This window comes from Haemaphysalis longicornis, unplaced genomic scaffold, assembly GCF_048455015.1.
Source record: "Haemaphysalis longicornis isolate Haplotype H1 unplaced genomic scaffold, Haemaphysalis longicornis Haplotype H1 scaffold_12, whole genome shotgun sequence".
NCBI classification, from domain to species: domain Eukaryota; kingdom Metazoa; phylum Arthropoda; class Arachnida; order Ixodida; family Ixodidae; genus Haemaphysalis; species Haemaphysalis longicornis.
In genome coordinates, this window is record NW_027526225.1 from 100,202,721 (window position 1) to 100,226,636 (window position 23,916).

Consider the following 23,916-nt stretch of genomic DNA (forward strand, 5'->3'; position numbering starts at 1 on the left):
GTGGGCGACCACGGGAGCGGGGGGGGTGGGGGGGGTTGGAGGGCCCGCACAAGAAGATGCAAACGAACAAAACATGACGCAAGACCTACAAAGACGCAAGTTCTCGCTGCCGCTAGAACGATTCCTAATCGACGCCTCCTCAATCGTACGACACGTAGGTTATACGCCAGACGTATCCCTCTGATGACATTGTGGAAATAGTAGGTGACACAACTGCGACGGACCTACATTGAGGATCGCACATCTTAAAATAAAATGCATTCGCATTCCTGCAAGTAAGCAAAGTGTCTCTGTGAACTTTTTTAAGGGGAAGTATTACAGGCTAGGTTCTGATCAGTAGCTGCGAACGTCGACAGGGTGCGTAGAAAAAGTCGCGTTGACAGCATGTATCTTGCGGGAAAGCCAACTTTCTGGCGTTTGCTCTGTATATGTCGATCTCATCTCGGTCCTAAAAAATTATACAGAAATTGGTCGCCAGGGTGGTTGCATCATTACGCTGTGCTTCATTTAATTGTCATAATTGGTTTACAGTGACGTTATAAATGTTACTAAAGTCCCGTCTGCTCTACATGACCCTGTGGAGAGTGTATGGATACAAAAAACGGCTGTAACATTTGTTTTATCAAAACTATCGCGAATGAAATATGACAATTATTAGCGGCAACGACTCGAACATTACGCCAGGTTTTATCTGCTTTTCACCATTAAGTAGTTCACAGCTGAATTTGGAATTCACGTCTGCTGTCAATACATTTACGTAAGGGAAACGAACAGCTTCATATGGTTGTCCAGTTTCATTAAACAAATTAACTAAGGAGTATACCGTATACGTTCAATCACAAATTACAAACAATGTTTGTTTCATGCACTTCTAAGATTGCACCCTGCTGGTCCGGCCGCTGATCAGCTTTCACACAGGAGAACGGCAGTAAACTGTTTTTTTTTTAATATACGCAGTAGTTTTTTTCACCAATGTAGGATCTCAAAACGTGTGCCTGACACAAGCAGAAAATATTTCAGTGCGGTAAAAATTTTATATATATGCTTATAATTTCAAATCACGTTGCAGTGCCCTGGATGTTAGTTTCTTGCGCGATGGGGCCGGGTAGCTTACCGTTGCAACAACATGGCACGCCAGCTGCAAACTTTATCTCATCACCCCAAATAACTATTTATAATAACTCTATAAATAACCTCCGAGAAACTGCGTACCACTCCGTATGCTCGCTCCACGCTTGAAACATGGTCAACCTTTCGTTAATCGCTTGCACACCTTTACTTAAGTTAAATCAGTTTCTCTCAGCTGCTGAGACAAGTCGACTTCATAAAATCATTGTCAAGTCTCTTATTTCATCAAAACAAAACGCCCGCAAGGGAGGCAAGAGGAATTACGACAGCGAAGACACCCAGCCGCGCAATCTCCGCCAAGCCATTTAGAGGAGCCGGTGCGAGCGGCCGAACCATCGGCTAACACCGCCACCTCGCGGCACGTTGCGAAGTGAGCCGCATTACATTTTTTTGCTGGGGGACGCGCCGTATGGGACGGCCGGAGCAACGGCGCGCCGCCGGCAGCCGATCGCGGAGGCCGTGAACACATCATGTGCTTCGTGGGTCTTTGTGGCCATGATTTAGGTGCCCTAAAATTTTCTCTACCCAGGAGCAGTGGGAGGCCCTACTGGCCGGCCCCGACCTTGACGACCAACCCTGGCCGGTGGAAAGGGCGAGGCGGACGGCACGACCCATGGCATCCCGGACTGGGGAACGGAAGACAAGCCTTCTGCTCCCATAATTAAGTTTGATTACTAGTACAGCCGCTAATTTTGGCAAGAAACCAATGATAGGGTCCGACGAAATCAAGGCGCCAGAAAAAGAAGTAGAATAAAAAAGCGAAGATTTGGGAATAATGAGAGAGCTCTGCTTTCGCCAAGGAACACACGCAAGAATCGTAGCTTTCTTTTACCCGCCGGGAGCAGGGCAACACAAGAAGCTCCTCATTGTTAATAAAGGGACAAATCCAACCACTCAAACGGTATGTTAACAAACAAAATTCAGCAGTTACGGGTAATTTTATTTCAATGTGTGGTTTAAAGGTAACGTAACAAAGGTGCCCTGCCGAAGTGCCTTTACACGTGCCCCACTGACACACCGTTAGGTGTCACGTTCTTGAAAGTGCTAGGAATAAAACTGCCAGCGCACAATGCGAATTATTCTCTTGCTTTCTCGCACGGAGCTGCAAGCGCCTACTGCTCTACATCGCACTTTTGTTTTCTGCACTTTTTGTTTAAAAGAACCCTCGATCACAGGCAACTGACCCGCGAAACGCTTTGTGTGGGAAGTACGCGAGACATTGGGACGGGCTGTTTGTTCGTTGCAGGGAAGCCGACCGCCTGCATTTCGACGCTCGACCTCCGAGCTCCTTACGAGCGACAGGGGACAGCCGTTGTCGGGTAAGTCGGTAGCGTTACTGTAAAAGGGTTACGCTAAAGTTACGCGAAATCAGCGCTCACTAGCATGCTCTCCATTGCGTAAGAACAGCTATCTTGGCGGAATTGCCAGATCCTTCACTGAGCAGCTGAGTGGCATTTGTGTTCATTTTATGAAGATTCTGTTTAGTGTTATGACACTGGGTGCGAGAGTAACCTTGCCCTGGTAAGGTGTTTTTTTTAGTATAACCAGCGCGAGAAGAAAACTCCTGGGTTTCCCCAGCTGTGACATTACCCGTGAAAGGACAAACCCCCCGTTACCACAGCCTTCACTGTCCCTACTGATAGCATATGGAATTATTGTGTTCGTATTGGTACTGAGCAGCGAATTCTATGTTGTGTTGAAGGTTGAAGTGATATCAAGCTGGCAAGGCCTTTTGATATGGAGCTTTTATAATCAAGGCCTTTTGATATCAAGTGATATCAAGCTGGCTAGGTTTAGAGCCTTTGGTGTATTATCCTAAACATTTTGATAGTTGCCTGCAATTTTTAGCTGAATTTGTGAAGTGTAAAACAAGAAACCTCGGATGAGGAAACCGACAGATGGCAAAGTGTCAGTAAATTGGGAGCGACGGGAATTTTCTCTTATAAACGCACTGGCAATGCCGCAAAAATTGCAAACAAAAAAGGTGAAGTTGTGAAAAGCGTTAAGCATGCTTCCCAGGTTAACAAAAACTTGCAACTGTGGCATTTTTATGCGCGTGCGTATGACGTCATTGATTGGCGACTATGGCAAGAACGAACAAAATGGGAGGCTCGTTGACGTGTGCTTGACGTATGTGTCTTGTCCTTCTTCTATGTTGAGCGAAGGGATGGACAACGACTTTTTTCTTGTCTTTCAAGGTCTCTCGGACACTCCGTTGGTATTAGCCGGAGCATGCGTAACGCAGGCTCTTATTCCACATACTGGGAGAATTCATACGCTGCATAACGAATCATCGCGCCCAGTCCACAGCGGCCAACACAAAGCGCTATTGTGCGGCGCTTGACGTCAGCTTCCAATACCCATCGCATTGTTCAGGGCCTGCGCGAAACCTCGCGAGGGCCGAGCTTAATCGTAAAAGAGCAAAAGGGAACCTGGAATTTGGACTGACTGACACCCGCGTTTCACATATTTCATTAATATTTGATTTAAACTACCATGGTTTTCATTATGAATCTAAAGTGCTGTCAATGGGCGTAACCAGCGAACAAAGGCGATGGTGTAAAAACCGAACGCCCGAAGAGTAGCCACGTTCACGCCGAGCACAGTACGCACAAGTAGGAACCGGCACCCACAAATGAAAGATGACACACTGCAGCTGGCTTCTCCAATCCTCCTCCTCGTTCAGACCTAAAAGTCACGCCAGTACAACCACTCAACGGCAAGCACAGGAGTTCCTCAACATCAGCAGCCCAATTGCGCCCTCATCACACTGGAAAATGCAGATGCCTTTAAACTGATCTGGGTTACCGGGGGAGTGTTCCAGTACCACCGAAATCGTCCCCCGCCAGCCGTTTTGGGAGCAGGAACACGAATTGACGGAATAAACAAAAAACAAAAACAAACGGATATTTTAGAGCGCTGCTCAGCGGACGCGAAGCATATAATCAGTCAGGCGCCTAAAGACACTTGCGTGCGTGATCCTCGGTTTCGTTCGGCAGTACAAGTCGGTGTGGTAAGACTAGTTAACTAAGTTTTGAAGTTTCCTAGTTTTCTAGGTTTCCTCCGCAGAAACGTACTCCACCTTGGCGATTTCCCCTAAATCTGGTCGATTAAGACTAGTACATGTGCACTGGCTTCAGCTTACGTCGAACCCTATTGGGCCAAGCGTAAGAAGACGCACGGAAACGTAGCACACTGCTGAACGCGAGAAGGACCGTGGCTGCCCAAACAGCTGAATGGGGTGACGTAACCACTAGCAACAGTGGTGGGGCCCACGTGGCCTGGGACACGTCGACAGCCCGGCTCGCGTGGTCATAGGCAGTGCACGGCAATTTTATTAAAGACGATAGTCTTTCTTGGGCTGCTGAAACGCAGAAAGTTTGGCCTGTCTGTCTGCCTGTCTGTGACTCGATTCCGCCACCCGGCCAAAGTGAAACAAGGTCTGCGCAATAGTCTTATATACTCGCATTTAAATGTAAATTCTAGTCCCGGTGTAATGTCCATACTTGTCAACATTGTTAAACAAGAACAAGGCATTACGCAAATATAAGATACCGAATTAATACCTAATTGATATTCGCAGTGTTCCTTTGTAAAAAAAATCGTAGATTCCTGATTTTTGAGAAATGAAATACTACATCCACTGCCGAAAAAAATTCACTCTGCGGTCTCCTGCTGTCGCACGCGCCACTATAGCTTCTGGCGGCATTTTAAGAAATAAAGCGGCAACAGTTAAAAAACGTTCCACTAGGTAGGCTCCACGGTCGCCTTGGAACGCACGTGGAGTAGGGCAACGTGGACGTTGAAGGAGGGCGCTTCGATTGACGCGCGTCTCAGCCGTACGGCAGTGCTGGCATCGGGACACCCGGTTTGGAGCAGTGGAACGCGGGAAATTTAAAATGATTTAAGCAAACCTTTGGCGTGTCTACCTTGGGAGGAGTGCGACAGAAGAGGAACAGCATGAGAGGTGAGCGGGAAAGCGAAGGGAGGCATTTACTTAGGCAATGTCGACAAAGACTATCGTCTTTTGTCGACATTTGCAACGAAAGGAGCAGATAGGCTGACAATTTTTTTTTCCTATCTACTGCCTTCCTGTCTCTTTTTTAGTACTTCTTGGACTACTTAAATGCGAACATTTTGGTCTGTTAGTCTGTATGTCTGTCCATCCGTCCGTCCGTCCGTCCCTCAAATCAACCGCCCGGCCAAAAGTGAATGGAATTATTGAAGGGGAAAATTGCCAAACTAGTAGATCTGTTAACGTACGCCACTCTTGTCAACATTGTTCAGAAAATAAAACATTAGGTATATTTGGGGCAAACAAATACATAATTGATGATAGCAGTGTTTGGTTTAATTAACGAAAGATGTGGGCGTTATCTTTCCTATACAACGCAAAAAAAGCGTTATAAACAATACTTTACCCTAAAATACAAATACAGCTCGTGCTCATGCCTCCACATTGTGGCTGAGGGTCAAGCCAAAAAATCGCCGTGGTTCGCCAAGACATATTTCGCCAAGACAACCACGGATCGCTCACTAGCCATCGAATGTTAATCGCCGGTGAGAGACATGGATATGAGCCCTTCGCTCGATTTTATTATCGTCCCTGCCTCCCGCATTACGGTGCGCGTCACAGAGCAACCTTATGCTGCAACTAGCACGAGTCCGCACCATCTCTTCCAGCAGAGGTACGACCACTGCGCCATTGGGCTACGAGTGCACATGCGGGAGCCGCTGCCGCTGTTCTTTGAAGGGCACCAACTGGGGCAGGCTGCTGCGTGTTCCTGCTTGGGAAGGAAGCGGCTAACGGCACAATGAATGAGATAGTACGCAGGACGCAGCACTGCGGCATGCCAACTCTGTCATTTGTCCTATTTTTAAGCGCTCTTTCGCTACCAAGCATGTCACCGGCATCAGCTGCTGGGTCACATGTGGAAAATTGTGTGCCAGGGGCATCCAAGTGCCACATGCGTGCGCCCGCAGTCGACGAGCGAAGCATCGTCTGGTGGGCCGCAAACCAAGCGGAAAGCAACACACCTGGTATGTTAATGTGTCTCACTTCCGTGCAACTGACAGCGCTTTGCATTTGAGGCAACCAACTTTGTGCTTGGGTCTCCTGTATGCATTTTTGCCGTTATCGGTACTGGCATACACTGCTTCCCATGATTTATTGCCTACGAGAAAGGTGAAGATGATGGTTTGTGTTTAATGGCGTAAGGCCAGGCAAGGGCGCCAAAGACAAAGTTATTTAATTATACCGATGCAATTGCAAATAGTAAATTATGTGAGTAAAAGCAAAAGTGAAGCGAAATAAAAGGCAATTAAGATGGCTGGTGTATAGGGTCAGGAGGAATAGGCAAGCTATATGAAGCTTTAAAAAATTGACGTCTTCTAGAAACTGAAAAACACGCTTAATAGAAAACATTTGGTTTTCGGCCAAGAAGTATGATGATTGTATAGGGATGTGGTGTCTGCAAAGTTCGGGAAAATGCTTTCGCCATGCGGTGTCAAGTGCATTGCATGTAATTAAGATGTGAACAACAGATAGGGCCTCTCCGCACCTGCTACACAGGGGTCTTGAAGACCCCGTGAGCAGATACGAGTGTGTTGCATGTGTGTGCCCTATCCGCAGCCTGGCCAAGGCGACTTCTGTGTATCTGTTGCGTGTGTCAATGGTGAATGGTCCCAAGTGTGGTTTTATTACGTTTAAGTTGTTGTCTGTCTGTTCACTCCACTCAGTTTCTCATGTTTTACGAAGGTGTTGTCAGATGTGCGGCTTAAGGTCAGTGTAGGGTACTATTGTTATCTGTACTGATTTCGAGAGTGTGGCAGCAGCGGTCATTTGATCAGCAGTCTGATTCCCGGCAATTCCAGAGTGACCTGGATCCCAGCAGAAAGTTATTTCAAGGTTTCATACATATTCAAACATAATAGCCTTAAAAACAAGATTGATCACAAAGTTTTTAGTACGCTTTCCGCATGCAAGAGCACGTACGATGCTGAGAGAGTCCGTAAACACGGTGGAGATTAATATTTGAAGTTGGGCAATGTCATTTAAGACAATTAAAATACCGTACGCTTCCGCTGCGAATATACTGTTACGGAAGTTAATGGTTTCCCTGACGTACCCACCCGCGGTGCCTTCGTGGCTAAGGCGTTGTGCTGCTGAGCCCAAGGACGCGGGTTCGATTCCCCGCCGCTTTTCCGATGGAGGCGAAAGGCAACAACGCCTGTGTGTTCCAGATTTCGGCTCACGTTAAACATCCCCAGGTGGTCGAAATTAATCCTGAGCTCTCCGTTACAGTGATAGCAGTGATCATCTGTGTAGCGTCAGTGCGTTAAACTCTACAATCTATCAATGAATGTTTTACTGACATGAAAGTTTGCCCCATGCGCAGCGCAAGAAACAGCAATAGCAGTCTGCAGTATTTCTTATTTCTCCAGAATAAGTACCGCTGTGCTGGCTTTTACAGCGACGCGTCCGACGACAAAGAATTGATTATAATAAAAAAATAGGCCGCGTATCTTCTACTTTCGTTGCAAATGTCGACGCAAGACGATAGTCGACTGGCGCCCCTGGCAATTAAATACCTCCTTTTTTTCCCCACTCTCCACTCATGCTGTTTCTTTCCCGTCTCGTTCCTTCCGAGATAACACGCTAGAGGTTTGCTGAAGTCAATTTTAATTTACCGCGTTCCACTACTACCAGTCTGGTGTCTCGATGCGAGCGCTGCTGTACGGCGGAGACGCGCGTGAGTCGAGGCACCCTACAACGTTTATAGAACGACATTACCCCACTCCACGGGCGTTTCATGCGGAACGCGGAACCTATCTAGTGGAACCTTTCGTTGCTGTTGCCGTTTGATCTTTTAGGATTGCGTCCGGTAGCGCGGGCAACAGCAGGCGGCGGTTTTCTGTAGTTGATGTAGTATTTTATTTGCTATCGCGAAAACCAAGCATCCGTGAATTTTTACTAAAGGAACACTGCAAATACCACTTATGTATTTATTTTCTACCTTATATTTGCGTAATGTCTTGTTCTCGTTCAACAATGTTGGCAAGTACGAACATTAACACCGGACTTACACGTTTAGATTTGGCTATGAGTATATAAGACTACAGGGTAGATTTTGTTTTACTTGAACAGGGTGGCTGAATCGAGTCACAGACAGACAGACAAACAGACATACAGAGAGGCCAAATTTCTGGGTTTAAGTAACCCAAGAAAGACTATCGCCTTTGACGCAGCTTGGACTAGGGGTGCAAGGCTGGAGAAACATCAGAGCTGGCGGCCCCTGTCCCTTCGTCGGCTGTTTCCCCTAACATGGATTTTCTAACTTCATGCTCAAAGGTCTCCATGTCTGGCAGACCCGGATCGTTTCATCCGCAGGCCTTCACATCTCCCCCAAGGTGGACCGCGCTAGGGAGCGCTAGAATTCGCACTCAAGTACGAAGCCAACGCCCTTGCTGCGAACCCAAAGGAAAGGCCGTGCGCCTAGAATGCGATGATAGCTCATTCGGATAGGCACCCGTTTCATAACGCATGGTACCCAAGTTGGATTCCGAACACGGGAAGCATTTTTTAACGCGAAGGTGTTTTATGCCGGGGTACACCAACCTCACCGACGTCATATCCGTCACGGAAATGACATCACCAGGAAAAGTTTCATCAGTGCGGCGGCGCTATGTTTCAAGCCCTCGATCAGTCTGGCCGCAACGGGAGGTGTGAAACGCTCTGCCAACTGAGCCATGAAGTCGTGCCCGGATAGCAGCTGTACAAACGTACGTTATGTCCTTCCCTCGAACTTCTCCATTCAGATCGTGCTGCCACTTAGGAGAAGTGAAGCGAAGAAGTGCGTCATGACTCTAATAAGCGCCGATAGTTGGCGTCTCGATAGGGCAGCGTATAGCAGCGGAAGCTGCTGTGTTTACCCGTCGGCCGCCTATGTGGAACGCCGCTCAGCTTGTGGAACGCCGCCGCCGCGTTCCGCAAGCTGAGCTCGTCGCAACGCAAGCGTCTGGCGTACAAGCCACGGAGCAGGAGCACTGTGGCAGAAGCAACCCGCCAGCAGGAACTCGCTCGCCAAGCACACCCACAAGACTGCTTCCGACCCGCAAATCATGCTCCTTTCGCTGTAGCGGACGATGACTTCATTAAACGATTCGCTGACAACCCGTTCGGTTTCGTTGGCATGGTTTGCGAGCGCCTGGGATTTCAATCAGATTTACGCAATGCTCCGGCGCCTGTAATCCAGTGTCTAATGTTGAGGCGTCTAACGGTGTCATACCGACGAAATATAAATAGCGATGTGTAAGTGCATATCGACGCACAATAAACATTCAACTGCTCCTGTGAAGGCACACTTCAGTTTCGTGTTTTACCGATTCCTATGAAAGAAGGATCAGCCGCACTTTTTAGATGCGAAACATCTCTTGTTCGGGGCTGTGTCCCTCCCTCCCTCGTCGTTGTCGTCCGCCGTCCGCACTCCACAGCGCATGCGCGTCCCTTCAGCCCCGTAGGCGTTTGGGGTAACGTCAGCGCAGTCCACTATAAAAAGAAATAGTTAGGTGGCGCCCGGTTTCGACCCCACGACTCCCTGGCCGCAACGGGAGGTACGTGGCGCTCTTGCCACTGCGCTACAAACCGAAACGGGAGCTTGTGCTACGAACGTGGCTTATCTCCCTCGCTCATTAAAACTACGTCAAGAAGCTACTGATACAACGAAGGCACGCGAAGCTGAACGGCGCCGGAAACGACGAACTGAAAACTAATGGGAACTTCAGTCGACCCCATGGCTGCTTCGCATACTACTCAGGGTTCCCCTACGGGAAGATGGTGTAATTTTTCTTTCCAAATAATTGGCTGCACGTGTTATTTTTCTCCACCGCTGCTAGCCCCGTAACCCTCAGGTATTTGGGGTGGCCCAGTGGTTAAGTTGCCGCTTTCATGGCTAAAGGTCCCGGGATCGATTCCCGGTATCATTTTTTTAGAGGCTCCGAGGTTTTTTGGGGCGACGGATGGAAAAGGCTCGGCCTGAACAGCTCTACTGTTAAAAAAAAATATTATGCCCGGTACAACGGGGGGTTAGGTTTTAATTGCCAAGGCCCGAACACGCAACGCACTCCCAGCGGACGCCACAGCCAAACGGCGGCACCGAAGAACGCCGGCATCGGCTCCCCAAATATCAGCTGCACCAATGACCGCAGCCGCCGACCCATTTTACAGGGGTGATTCTTCTGTCACCTTGATTCGTCACTTCTTGCAAGATTGCGACGGCCGCACGGTAAAAAACACCTTCCAGCAACTGTGACCACCTGAGGCGAATCGACGACACCAAAAGCGAAGCAAAAGGCGAGTTTGTTGCACTTGTAGCACTTCGGCTTGCGAGTCCGCTGTGATTGTAGTTTTATAATTGCCCTCCCTCCTTCCTTTCCCGCTGGTCATCGGCCATTCCAGTGTTAATAAATTACGTCCTCCCCTCCTACTCGGTATTTTATACGGTATAACGTACGTACGAATGAAGTATACAAGAGATATTTAAATCAAATAGGTGCTGGTTTTATTTATGGCGAAAAGCCAGACTAGTAGCTTGTTTCGTATATTGGCAGCGCATATTGAAGGCGCAACAACAACAACAAAATAAGAACGTGGATCACAAGCTGAAGAAGCACAGGCCAGCGATGGACGACCGCGAAGTTGATTATTCCAAGGCCACCCAACAGAACGTGAACCAAAAGTTTGTTTATGTTCCTGCAGGCGTGCCTACTAAGAATTCCCATGGGAACTCTGCGTGAATAAAGAAAAATTCTTGTGCAACTTCTCCGTATGATTGAGATTCATCCAATTTCACTGAAATACGTATATGTTGGCTCCAAAGATGCCCGCCGTGGTGGCTGAGGGCTGATCGACAGAGCCTTATGCCAGAGAGAGTTCTCGCCTGGGCGGCGTTTTTTTTTATGAAGGCGAGTAACAAAAACCCCCCTGTGTCGCAAGTACGCTGCATGTTAATGATCCCAAGGCAGTCCTAACTAATCCGGAGCCGCCCCGTAGTGTTGGCCAGGTATAGCAAAATGCAACTCATACCTCCTATGTTTTTATTTGGCTACAAAAAAAAAACCGTTTAAAACCAAGGTATGGGACAACATGGAGATTTCCGGCCGAACACACCCATGACTTGATGCCGACGTTCTAAACTGTAAAGGTCTAGAGATTTTATTTCCTTTCAAAACAGTTTAGAGGTGCGTTACTGTGTTACCCTGGTGAAGTTTCAAGCGATACCCACCACCCTACACTGACATAGTCCCCTGTCCGTAAAACAAGCCAGGAAATATACCAAGCCTAGAATACCACATCCGAACGGCCAGTTCAGGCAGTTTTTTACACAGGAAGTCATCAAAGACAAAGTCTCGTCAACGCAGACTTACCAATAATCATGAACGCAACTCCGCCGACATATACCTGCGCTACACGGTCGTTTCAAAGGCCGTCGGAGGGCCGTTGAACCGATAGTCTATCGAGTAGACCCATTGTAAATACATGGGGTGTTGTTGTTGTCGAGAGTCGGAAGACCGCATGGGAAATTGAAGAGTGTTAGAATATGCGGCAGAGTGTAATTTCTTGACATTGGATTGAGTTGCTTAATGATCATTGGTATTTCAGCTCAAATGTGAAACACCAAAGGCAGTCGAGATGAAAATTCCGGACGGTGCTGTGCCTTTTTTTACTTCAGCTGAAATTATGATTCAGTTAAAGGGATTTGAAGTACAAATAACCTAAAGTAAAAGTCGAGAGAGAGAGAAAACATTTTTCTTGAGCTTTATGTGGCTCAAGGGGCGGTTGTGGCCGCTGGCTTGTGCCAGGCGGTGACATCGGCAGCTCTGGTGACTAAGAAGGTTTGTAACTCTAGGTCTGAGCTGCCTAGCGCCACCTTCCACTGCTCATCAGAGGAAATTAGGGGAAATAGATCTTTAGGAAACCCCCAAAAAATGTGGGGAAGCGTGGCGAGGGCTCCACATTCAGGGCATTCTGGGGAAGGGTATAGTGAAGGGCGGATTCGGTGGAGTACAGCGGGATAAGGAACGTGTTCGTCCGAAGGAGACGCCACGTGTGTTCTTCGGAATTAGGTTGACGTGAGCCGGGGAGTACCTATGGCGGTCAAGGCGCTAATGAACGGTTATTTCTTTGTACGTAAGAAGTCTGTCTCTGGTGGATCTGGCCCCGTGATAGGGTTCGAGGCTTGCCCCGGCTCGGATTGTGAGCCATCGAGCCGTATTGTGGGCAGCCTCATTACCCGCGAGGCCAGCGTGCGCCGGAGTCCAGACAATTTCTACCGGATGGTCGGGTGGGTGGCGTAGGAGAATTTTGGATGCTTTTGGCGAAACGTGGCCGTTGGCGAAATTTTGAATGGCCGCTTTGGAATCGGAGATTTTTATTGAGGGGGTCACTTTGGGAGAGGGCTAGAGCTATTGCCGCCGCTTCCGCCTTGCCGGGACGGGGAGTACTTAGGGTTAGAGAGTCTAGAGGGGGATTATCCGGGTCGTTTATAACTGCAATGGCGAATGCAGGGCGGTGTATATATTCTGCAGCATCCACATAGACCACGTCGGATCGAGCGGGGAGTCGTTTTTGGAGAGCACGTGCTCCCTGTTTCCTGCGGCTCGCGTGGTATATGGGATGCATGTTGTGGGGTATTGGTTTAATTGTAAGCTTTGCTTGGGTTTCACAAGGGAGGGGAATTTTAGCCTCAGGGGAGTCAATGTAACCTATACCTATAGCCGCGTGAGAATATGGGTTCCAGTGGGAGTTTTAGACAAGCGGACGACCTGATTGGAAAGGTGGGCTTCAATAAGCTCCTCTGCCGTATTGTGCACACCAAGACCTTCAAATCTGGCAGTGGGGGTGTTAAGGGAAGGTGGAGGGCAGTTTCATATGCCCTTCTGATGAGCCGATTGACCTTATCTAATTCAGTGGCAGTCGGGTCCAGGTAGCGCAGGGAGTACGTGATCCTGCTGATAATAAAAGCTTGAATCAGCCTGATCCTCTCCTCTTCCTTGAGACCCCTGCAGCGGTTGGAGATTCGCCTTATGAGTCCTATAGTTTGAATAACGTGTTCTAATTTTCGGAGGAATTGTGTGTTAGTCCAATTATTTTGGATAAACATCCCCATGATTGTAAGAGTAGAGACCTCTGGAATCGGGTTGTTTTCTATTTTAACTGTAATGTCCGGTGATACTTTAGATCTCCTTTTTTGGTTGTAGCAGAAGGAGTTCGGGCTTACTGGGGGAGCAAGCGAGTCCCGCTTTGGCGGCTTCTACTACTGTCTGCACTCCCTCCTGTAGGGTATCCTCTATATGGGAGTCGCTTCCGCCATTGACCCACAGTGTGATGTCGTCGGCGTAAAGGCTGAATTTAAGACTAGGGATTTGCTCAAGGAAGCGGGGATGTTAAGTATGGCCAAATTAAACCACAAGGGAGATAGTACCGCTCCTTGAGGCGTTCCTTTGGAGGGGAGATAGACCATGTCGCAGGTAATGCCACCGATCTGGAGGATGGCACTTCGGTTGGACAAGAAACTGCGTATATAGTTGTACGTACAAACCCCCGGTTGGTGGATTCCAGTCCAGTTGTTATGGCGTCGTGGGACACGTTATCAAAGGCCTTGGTCAAATCTAAGGCAAGGATAGCCGCAGTGTCCAAGTTGTTTTGGGGGATTATGACTTCGCGGGAGTTTTGAAGGAAGATGTCCTGCGTGGGCAGGCCCGAACGGTAACCGATCATGGAGTGGGGGAGGGGGTAGAAATTTTGAATGTGGGAAACCAAGCGTGCATGAATGATATGCTCAAACAGCTTTCCCAGGCACGAGGTGAGGGAACTGGGCCGGAGGTGTTTCAAAGAAAGCGGTTTTACTGGTTTGGGAATAAATGTGATTTTAGCATGTTTCCAGGATTGTGGCAGCGTGCCCTGTTGCCAATAATGGTTGAAGTAGCCTGTAATAGTTGTGATGAAGTGGTCATCGAGATTCTTCAGCATTTTGTTGGTTACCTGATCAGGGCCCGGTGCCGAGCCCGATCGCCACTTGCGTAAGGCTCCTCGTACTTCTGCTTAAGTTATTTCCCTGTCCATATACGAATTTGGAAGACCAGTGTATAGGGGGAGAGGGTTGCTAGGGCCTTTGGGCAAATACATGTCGTTGATCTTATTAGCTAGGTCTGCATCCGTGCCTGGGAATCCCTGGATAATGCTAGTGAGACGATGGGCTTGATTCGTTTTTGACTGGTTCGGGTTGAGGAGATGTTTGAGAAGGTGCCCTGTCCGAAAAAGTCGAAGTTGTCAACCTTGACGTACGAATGCCTTAACCCATGGGAGCTACATAAGGGCTTCATTGCTTACAAACGGCGTACTGCCACTTTGAGTACCAAGAATTTACCCTTTGCGACACGCATCAGGATGTGACCGTCAGAAAATTGTGTAACTTCCTGCGTATGTTTTTGATAACCAAAATTTTACTTAAAAACCACAAACAACTGTATGTCATAAGTAGGTATTTAATTAGGTCGTGTTCTAATCTTAAAAGCGCCATGAAAAACGTGGCCAGAGTTTCTTAAGAAATGCTACAATAGAAAACGTATACACATTATTGCAATCTGTAGCCCTTATATATTACGTTAACAGCCTCAGTTTTGCTTTAATATACGTTTTAACTAGACAGAAAAGGTAACACCAAGAACAACTACTTGATGTGCCGTAGAAAGCAGAGGCGTTCATCTTGCTCTCGTGTTTTAGCCCCCAAAATGCTAGTAAAAATGCTCTGAAAAGTCTCGCGCACACCTGTAAACGCCGTGTCACAGAGGATAACGACGAAAGTTGGCCTAGTTGGTGTTTGCTGGACACCGACATGATACCAGCGCAAAATGGAAAACGAAGAACAAGGTTTCGGGAGTTCGTCCCGTCTGCTCTCTTCGTGCTTCGCATTCAATTTGCGCTGGTAAAATGTTTACTGCAAAGACTTTGCGCCCTCTAAAAGTACTTTAGAAGGTGGGCAGTTTTCCCAAACGTAAATAATACCGCAACGCAAAATGCTGTCGAGATATATTTCTACCGTAGCCAGTCGTCGCCAGCCACACACGAGTCCTCAAACACACTTCGCGTCATGAAAACGTACTATCAGCGTCAAATGAAACGCGAACACGAAAGTATGAACTAGAACGTGCAAAATTGAACAATAATGTTCGTAGAGTTCATATAATGGCTTGCTATTGGTGTGTTTGGAAATCCACTTTTCACAACTTTGTTTTTGTAACTAAGACACGCGTCATTCTGCCTTGCACGGAAAGAAATGGTGCTATTTGTGTGCTCAGGTTCATATTTTCGTGTTCGCGTTTCATTTGACGCCGATAGTACGTTCGCGACAATCGACCGATAGCAAACATCCCAATTCGACGCACATTCGTCCGCCCTTCGGGATCTGATCTACAATTATGAACAATTTCATAGGATGGAATTTCTAGTAAATAGTGCGACTGGTCGTGGCAGAGGATCCCTGCCGGTAGTTCCATGCGTTGCGTCTGTTTGTGAAAATGGCGGTGGACAGACCATCAATACAGCAGCATGCTTCAGTACGACAGCCTGGTGTTGCCTAACCAACGAGCATATCTCCATTTATTACTAAATACTCCCCTGGATGATGTCACCGTGTCATTCCCTTGCTTGAAATATGATTTCGCAACACAAGCAATTGGTTACATTAGGTCTTGTTGACATATCGTACACAACGATGCAACCGCAAGGCCTCGCGTTAATTTAGCTACCCTAGAGTACTCAATTGTGCGCCATAGTGTCTCACACAGGTGTTTTGCCTCCAACAAATGAACAGCCTTTGCTCCCTGGAATGAAATCGCCACATCGCGCGTAGTGACAAATCTGTTACGGCAACGCCAGCACAGATCGGCCAATTCTTGTTTGGAAAAGGCCGCGCTCCTAGTTGCTTCGCCGAAAAACTGCGTTAAAGAGCGATGGGATTATGGGGCGAACAAAAAGATGACCCCAACATATTTTTTGCTTTTATAGGGCAGCGATGATCTCCTTTTTGTTCTTTTTTGTGTGAGAGGTTAGTGGTAGGATGGCAAGACACACATCTTCGCTTTCTTTTAGCAGACACGTGTGGACGGGAGCGGGCTCAAACTGTTTCAGGCCCACGCGGTTCCTGCACAGCGCTGTCAACCGCAAACAAATAGAAGAAAACTACCGGAACATGAAAAATGCAAGCCGTTCCACTCAGTGTGAAATCCGTCTGAAGTGCAGAGCAGTGATACGCCATAATGGGCTGTAGCGCCGTTATCCGCTCATTGCTGCCACCCAATGCAATTCAAATTTCCCGCCCTCGCAGTGCTCGCGCACCCCCTGCCTGGAAGTGCGCCAGCGGGAGTTCTGTTCTTTTGTGCTTGCTTTTCCTCCCGCACGTGCCGGCGTTGCACTGCCATTTTTTTTTCGCTTACTATCGTAAAAACCAACCCAACGTGCGTTCATAACTAAATGAACGCGGGCGCTGCAGGTTAGTTACGTATATTTTGCCTCAAATGCACCTGCAGTTTTCTTTGCGCTAAACAACGGAGAGATGTATGACAGGCGCCAGCGGTTCACCAGTTTCGAACGCTTATGGCTATATAAATAGCTTGGCTTTCGCAGCCTCTGGGTTGCGCCGCGAAGACAGCGGCTACAACCGAACGCCGTGTGGCTGTTCTTGGGTCCAGCGAGCGAGCTACACTTACCCTACCCTAAAGTGCTCTGCACTTCAAATTCCCTACGCCTGCTTACGGGCCATCGATCCCTTTCTTCAGAAAGCGTGTCCTCGATGCAATCCCGCTCTCAATGCTCGCGTTTACAGGGTGGCTGGCTGCAGGGCCGCAACCTTGACCACACAGATGGCGCAGTCACCACTAGCACTCACTCAGTGCTTTTCTCCCGAGAACTTCCGCAGTTTCAATCGCATAGGTCCGTTTGAGCGGTCCGGGTTGACTACGTTATACATGTAGGTGTTTAAAGAGCAAAATGTAGACGGAGGACGAAGGAGGACGACAGGGACAAACGCCGGAGTCGAACCCGCGTCTGTGGGATCAGCACCACAACGCCTTAGCCACTGAGCTTCCCCGACGGGTATGCTGTGTTCATGCCTGCTGTTCACCTTAAAAAGAAGACAAAATGCGCGGGTTCATCCCAATTTCGCCAAGGTAAGCCTTCTCCGTTGACGAGCAGAGAGTTACATACTAACGAACCCTTCAATTTTTGCCTATAACAAGTATGGCTGTCACGAAAATGATCTATAACTAGAGTAACCGATATTACGAGGCACGACTTGTACGTTTCGTTAAAGAAACCCGTAAAATTAGTCCGGCGCCCTCCACTACGGCGCGCCTCAAAGCCAAGATGTTGCTTCGGCTCGGGGAACGCCCATAATTGTTAAACGAGTTATACCTTTCCAGCACCCATAAAAATATTCGGAAATATCTTTTAAATATTTCTTATCAAGGTGACGAATAAAATTTACCATTCTTGCAAGTAAAAGCAGCAGCGTTATACTGATAAAACGCGCATAATTAATATGTGTACCAAGAACACAAGTGCGTATTTAATATATCCTTTCAATGGTTTTTTTTTTTTTTTCATTCCAGAATCCCGGTGTTTGCCCACTGACTGGAACAAAATTCGGGAGTTCAAATTATGCATTGGATACATTTTCTGGGCCTGTTAACGTGGATACGCGTTGTCAATCTGCTACCTCTTTCCAATGAAGCGGGCGAAGGCAAGTTTGAAAACAAATTGTTGTTATAAATCGTAGAAAAATATAGCTGCTTGTTGCTGTAAAAAAGATGGCACTGAGTATAAATGTCCTCACAACAAAAAGAAAGTTGAACCCAGTTCCACCCATGCGAGATCTGCTGAAACAGCGGAGGTGTCGTTCCAGTGTGTCGGTAGAAAGTCAATGAGCGCTCGCCCTAGAAAGGCAGCGCCGTCACCGCGAAAGTCCTACGGTTCGCGCAAAGGAATCGGCAGCGGCGGGTGGCTCCCTCCCCTCTCCCTCCCCTAGCGAAAGAAGAAGGAACCTGCCGATGATGATAATGAAGATTGCTATTGCTATCGGTAGCCCCTTGGTATTGTACCCCCTTTGTAACGGGGTGATGACGTGTCGTATAACCAAAAAAACTTATATACCTATGTTTTATACTCTTCCTTTAATGCTAGCGCTGCTCTTACGGCAGGCACAAAAGACTTATCAAGCACAAAATACTTTTTTTTCCTGTTACAGGTGGTAGCTGTCCTAGGCAATCTTTCCCTCTCTGCTTTTCGTCCACCAGCATTCTAATCTTGTTTTCGTCGCCTCGACAGCCTTGAAGTCAACTTTCTCTGTGCTCCCCTTAAGTCCTAGGGCTTCTGGAAGCCGAATATTTCCCTCGTGTAGATTTGGATGGATACCCTCGCATTCTAACAATATGTGCCGCATAGTTTGTTTCTTTTCCGCAGACCACGCATACCCCATCATTTTGTGAATACTTACCCACAAAGCTCTTAGTTCGCAAGCAACCTGCTCTAGCCTCAAAAACAAAGCACTGCCCCGGGAATTATCGCATAAATTTTCCTTTCTGATGTCCACTTTCTCAGCCCTGTACATCTCTAACGACGTTGTAGCTTCCCTTTTTTCTCGAAACAACTGCGCCCTCTATCGATGGGTCTGAGAACGGGTTTCCGCGAGGCCGCCGGTGGTTCTGGGAACCTGGTCCTGCCCTTCGTTACGCACGACCTACAGTAGACTTACGAAAAGGCTAGACCTACAACAGCTCCACTTTAAAAACCATGACGTCATTCATGTACCATGGTAAACTCATTGCATCTTTGCAGAAAATTACAGTCGAGGTGAGTAATTTGTGGAGCCTGATACGCGGCGAGAATTTGTGTTGTCGAGTACTGATCGAAACTGTCCCTGTAACATTACTCTGTTACCGCAGGAAGGAAAAAAAAGACAGAACAAAAACAAGGCGTTGTTGATGAGTAATGGCGTCGCGCCGATACTGTGGAAGATGTCTCAGGCGTTCAAGTGGACGTCCATTCCTTCACATTCCCAACCCATAAGAAAAGGTTAGGTGTCACTGGGAGCGTGTTTCCAAAACCTTCGCTGCACAGCGCACCATGTTACATATGTGATGTCACTGCACGCGCAATTCTGTTTAAGTCTTGCTGAAAGTACCTTTGCCGTAGGCTTTGTGGCTTCTAGGTAGAGTTCTTGGCGCTGGCGCTGACGGCTTGGGTTCGAGCGCCACCGGGTGTACCTGTAATTTTATTTTTTTTCAAATCTTTTTAAAAACTAAATTTCACGTGTTGTTTTTAATAATAATGGGGATTTGGCGTGTTTCAGGTCGCTTTAGGTTCGGGCGGCAGCCTGTGACCCCGTTAATTCAACGTTCTTCATCGCGCGACGACACATGTCACGTGGGGTAGCTGTACAGTGAAGCGTTTGGAAATACGCTCCCCGGGATCAATCCCCGGGAAATGGACGCATAACCGGTGAAGATGGTCAATTACAAGCCGCCTCATTGCAGTATGCCGAAAGAGTGCCTACGTGTCGCGGTTACGCGGTTGAGTTTAGATTCTAGCTCGCAGTCAATAGCTAGGCACTGACAAGAACAGTCGAGCTACCAATTTGTTTAAGCCTCGCGCATCAGTTCATCAACTGGGATAAAGGCTGTTTTGCAAGCGTAGTGAAATATATAGTCGATAAGGAGAAGTGAATTGCCCTTGTAAATCACCTTGTATAAACGCACACGGAGAACACATAAGGTAGGCCACTTAAGGTATCCCTCAATACCCGTCTGCTAACCATAAGCCCGTTATTGCTGGTACGAAGACAGGTATTATTTTTGCCTTTTATATCAAAAGGTTCATTTTCAGAATAACATTTTTTTTCGCTTTTCAGAGGACTACTTTGTCTGCAGTTCACCCGTGTGCCTGCAAAGAGGTACAGCCTATTTTAACATTTTTGATCTATTTTGTGGTGTACAACATTTACTTGTCGATAGGAAAGGGCCGCGCAAACAAAAGTTGTATGATTAATATAGCTGTGATTTATCACCGCAATCAATCCAAATCTTTTGACAATTTTTGCGGCTCAAACTTAATAATTAAATATTTTCTGTCAGAAAATGCCGCAACTAGACATGTTGGGCCATTAAAACCCGTAATATGCGCAGTACTTGCATATTGCAATAGTACTTGCATTTCAGCTGGGTCGTGCAGACTTAAGGTAGTGTGTTGAGATGAAGAGCTTTTTTCGATATAAATCATCACGATACATCTTCGTAGTAGACCTCGTGCCCCGATACCCAGAAAAATGTGATATATGTAACAATAAGCATCCAGTTATGTTTGTAAAAGCATACACACTCTGGCGAGGCCCGATCTTGGCTATGGTTGAGAGGCTATGGCTGCGGCTATGGCTGCGGCAGAGGCTATGGCTGCGGCAGAGGCTATGGCTGCGGCAGACCGCCGCTTGCGACTGTGACAGACAGCCTCAAAACCAGCCTTCAAACATGGCGCTAGTGGTTTTCTACATAAGAATGCGCTCCATTTCAAATCCATTGCTCGCAGCGATTACGCATGCTTTAAAGACGATAGTCTTTCTTCGGCTACATAAACGAGAAAATTTTCGTCTGTCTGTGTGTCTCTCGATTCAGCTGCAGCAGAAAGTTGGAAGGAATTTCTGAACGTGAAATCTCATCAGGCAAAACTTTTCCAAGCTTCTAAATGTGGAAACACACTTCGTACTTATAAACATTGTTCAGCAAAGAGAAAACATTAGGCATATTTGACGCAACACATCAATACGCAAGTGGTATTTGTAGTGTTTTTTTAAATACATGACTGCTCCACGTATGCGATAGCAAATAAAAAATACGCGTTGAAAACAATGTTTTGACCCCAAAATACAAAGAGCGCTAGAGCCAGTTGCTAGGCCTCGTGGCGGCAGTCCAAAAGGTTTAACAGTAACTAAAGGTTAAAGTAGATGGCGGGCAAGCAGTGGAACGTGGTAAAACTAAATTGACTCGAGCAGACCTCCACCATACGGCGAAACGCTGGGGAAAGGGTGTGAGAGGTGGGCGGGAAAGAGGCCGGAGGCCTATACGTGGCGGCGCCATGGCAGAAGACCATCGTCTTTCAACGACATTTGCACCGAAGTGTGCAGATACGCGGACAATTTTCGTTATATTATCCACTTGTGAAAATGCCGACAATAACAAGATCGTTTTTGTTTTCAGCACAGGAGATTAAGGAGTCGCTCAACCCAAGTGCGGACCCATGCAAAAATTTTTACTCTTACGCTTGTGGAGGATGGGTAAAGAACCACACAATACCGGAGAGCAAATCGTCGTATGGATCGTTCAATATACTCAATGATGTGTTGCAAGAAACCTTGAGAGGTAAAGTATCAATATTCTAATTCGAGAAAAGTGTACTTCTAAAGTAACCTACTCTAAATATGTAAGGGGTGGTATGCTCCGCACGCACAAATGACCTGCAGAGGGCGGTGTTGGTTAATCGGAGATAGAGTTCCTGTATATCGCGTAGCGCAAGAGTTGCGCATCTGATTGCCACATGCCGCGGGTTCCAGTTCGACAGAAAGCCCGCTTTCAGTGCTGCGCACAGTCAGTTCTACTCAACTGGGCATCGGCGGTTGTGGAAGCAGCGGCAGCGGTGGACGCTCATCTGATAAGCGGTTCAATATCGTGCGCGAGTTTTCGCCGGGCCGCTCCTCGCCACTGCTCCTCGCCGCTGCCACTGGCGCGGCGGCAGCTTTTTCACGCGAGAAGGGTGGCTTTCCCGCACGACCTGGAACTCAAGATGGTGGATGGACGCGCAACTCTGCTCCCCTAGGGGAGCCATATACAGGGATTCTAATCGGAGCAATCGGCTGCTTTTTCTTGGGAAACTGCAGTTGGAAACGCCAACGCACCATCGTAACCGATAAATAACTAGTCATTTAAATATACGTTTCTTTATGCCGTGGCACGGGCATAATGTTCGGCCTGTGGCGTAAGTGCGACATTGCATGCGAAGACCATTTGTTTACAAACTGAATGTGAACAAAGTACAGTAATGCATCGTTAACTCGAAGCAGTAAAAACCGGGAAATATTTAGAGATAAGCGGATTTTCGAGATAAGTAACGTTACGCGAATTGACATGAAATATCGAGTTCTTTACAATAAAGGCTCTACTACTTACGAGCTCTTCAACGGCAGCTTCAAATATTGCTTTTATAATGGTTTGAAAGTGAAAAAAAAAAAAAAAAAAACATACCAGGGACGTTCACCGGCCGGGTTGCTTGACGAAGTTGACATACTTCTAGGCTCAGGCTTCACGTTCGGGGAAAACATCGGCTTTGTGGTAGGCGCAGCTAAACGAGAGGAAAAAAAAGAAAAAAAAAATACAAAAAACGAGGGACTTAGCGCAGCGGCATCGCGCGATACTTGTGAAACGGTCCGCGGCGGCGAAATTTTTGTTCCACTCGGAGTCAAGATTTCGAGATATCCGCCGTTTGGCCCAAAAATACTTCAAAATAAAGGGCAACAAATGCATGGGACGTATAGGAAACGGTTTGGTGCCGCGAAAATTTCACCTCAGCCGATTTTTCGAGATATGCGAGTTCGAGTTAACGAGGTATTATACTCTAGTAGAATTCAAGGGGTACCTAGCCATCTTCGCCGATGCTGTAAATGGTCTTGCACAGTGAAGCCCGAGTGATCGCCTCTCGCAAGAATCTTGTAAGTGTGGTCAGTACTAACGCAGTTATCGCGCATCAAAAGAATGCGTGTTTGTGCGATCTTTACCTGTCCTAAGTATTAATGATTACAAATTAAGCGTAATCATATTACATTTTACCCCTCTTGATTACGATGCATACGTAAGTGAATGTTGCACAACATTTTTGAACGTACTGTTACTATTTAAGCTAGAAATATTACTGAGTGACGCCTCATCACCTCTAGGGATTCTAGGGAACATGACCCTTGTTTACGACGACAACCAGAATACAACGGACAAAGTGGCCCTGGCTTACAACGCTTGCATGGGTAAGTGACGAGCGGACGCAAATTGTTATCGATTCTCGTGTTACACGCAGCTTCCATTTCAAGGCGTCCCCGAAATCCACATGCACCTTTATTTTACAGAGCGAGCCCTCGGTACGTCACTAAAACCGATTGCTGCCCCAAAACGTTTAACAGTGAAGCTGCTTAGAAAATCGCAATTTTTCGTGTTCGCAGTTGAAAATACTAAGAAATTGCCGAGCGCGCGCACGTGGGCGCGGGCCTCGCGACAACCGCCCAGCGTCTCCTGTGCACGTTTGTCGAGCCAAGTATACCCATTTATGGAGAGTTACCATGACTGACGAAAAAAAAATCCATAGTTCGCCGTAAGCGTGGCAGCACTTGTTCGGAACGAGAGAGAGAGAGAGAGAGAAAACGTCTTTATTTGTCCGGCAGATATGACGCGGCCTAACGTCGCGCTGGACGGTCCCTTGCCATCAGCTACCTATTCACACCCAGCCTCCGAGGAGACAGTGCTTTCGGCCGCTGACGCTCGAGGGCTTCCAACACTTGCTGGACGGCCTTACGCTGGGCGTCGTAGTCCTTGCTAACTACCGCACCGGCCAGGTGCGGTGGTAACGTCTCTGTAGTACCTTCTTTCACGTTACAGTTCCACAGGATGTGAGCCGTCAGGGCTCTGTCCTTCTCACACACC

General features: G+C 47.5%; 1 protein-coding gene across 1 annotated transcript in view; it reads left to right on the forward strand.

The window, feature by feature from the left end:
* Positions 1–2,295: 2,295 nt before the first annotated feature.
* The window catches only part of LOC144163093 (neprilysin-1-like), a 59,128-nt gene continuing 37,507 nt past the window's right edge, over positions 2,296–23,916 (forward strand). Inside the window, exons 1-5 of the mRNA XM_077693895.1 lie at positions 2,296–2,447; positions 17,797–17,927; positions 20,094–20,135; positions 21,433–21,594; positions 23,163–23,246. Coding sequence (XP_077550021.1) covers positions 17,846–17,927; positions 20,094–20,135; positions 21,433–21,594; positions 23,163–23,246 — 370 coding nt within the window. The 5' untranslated portion in view covers positions 2,296–2,447; positions 17,797–17,845. The remainder of the gene's footprint in view (positions 2,448–17,796; positions 17,928–20,093; positions 20,136–21,432; positions 21,595–23,162; positions 23,247–23,916) is intronic.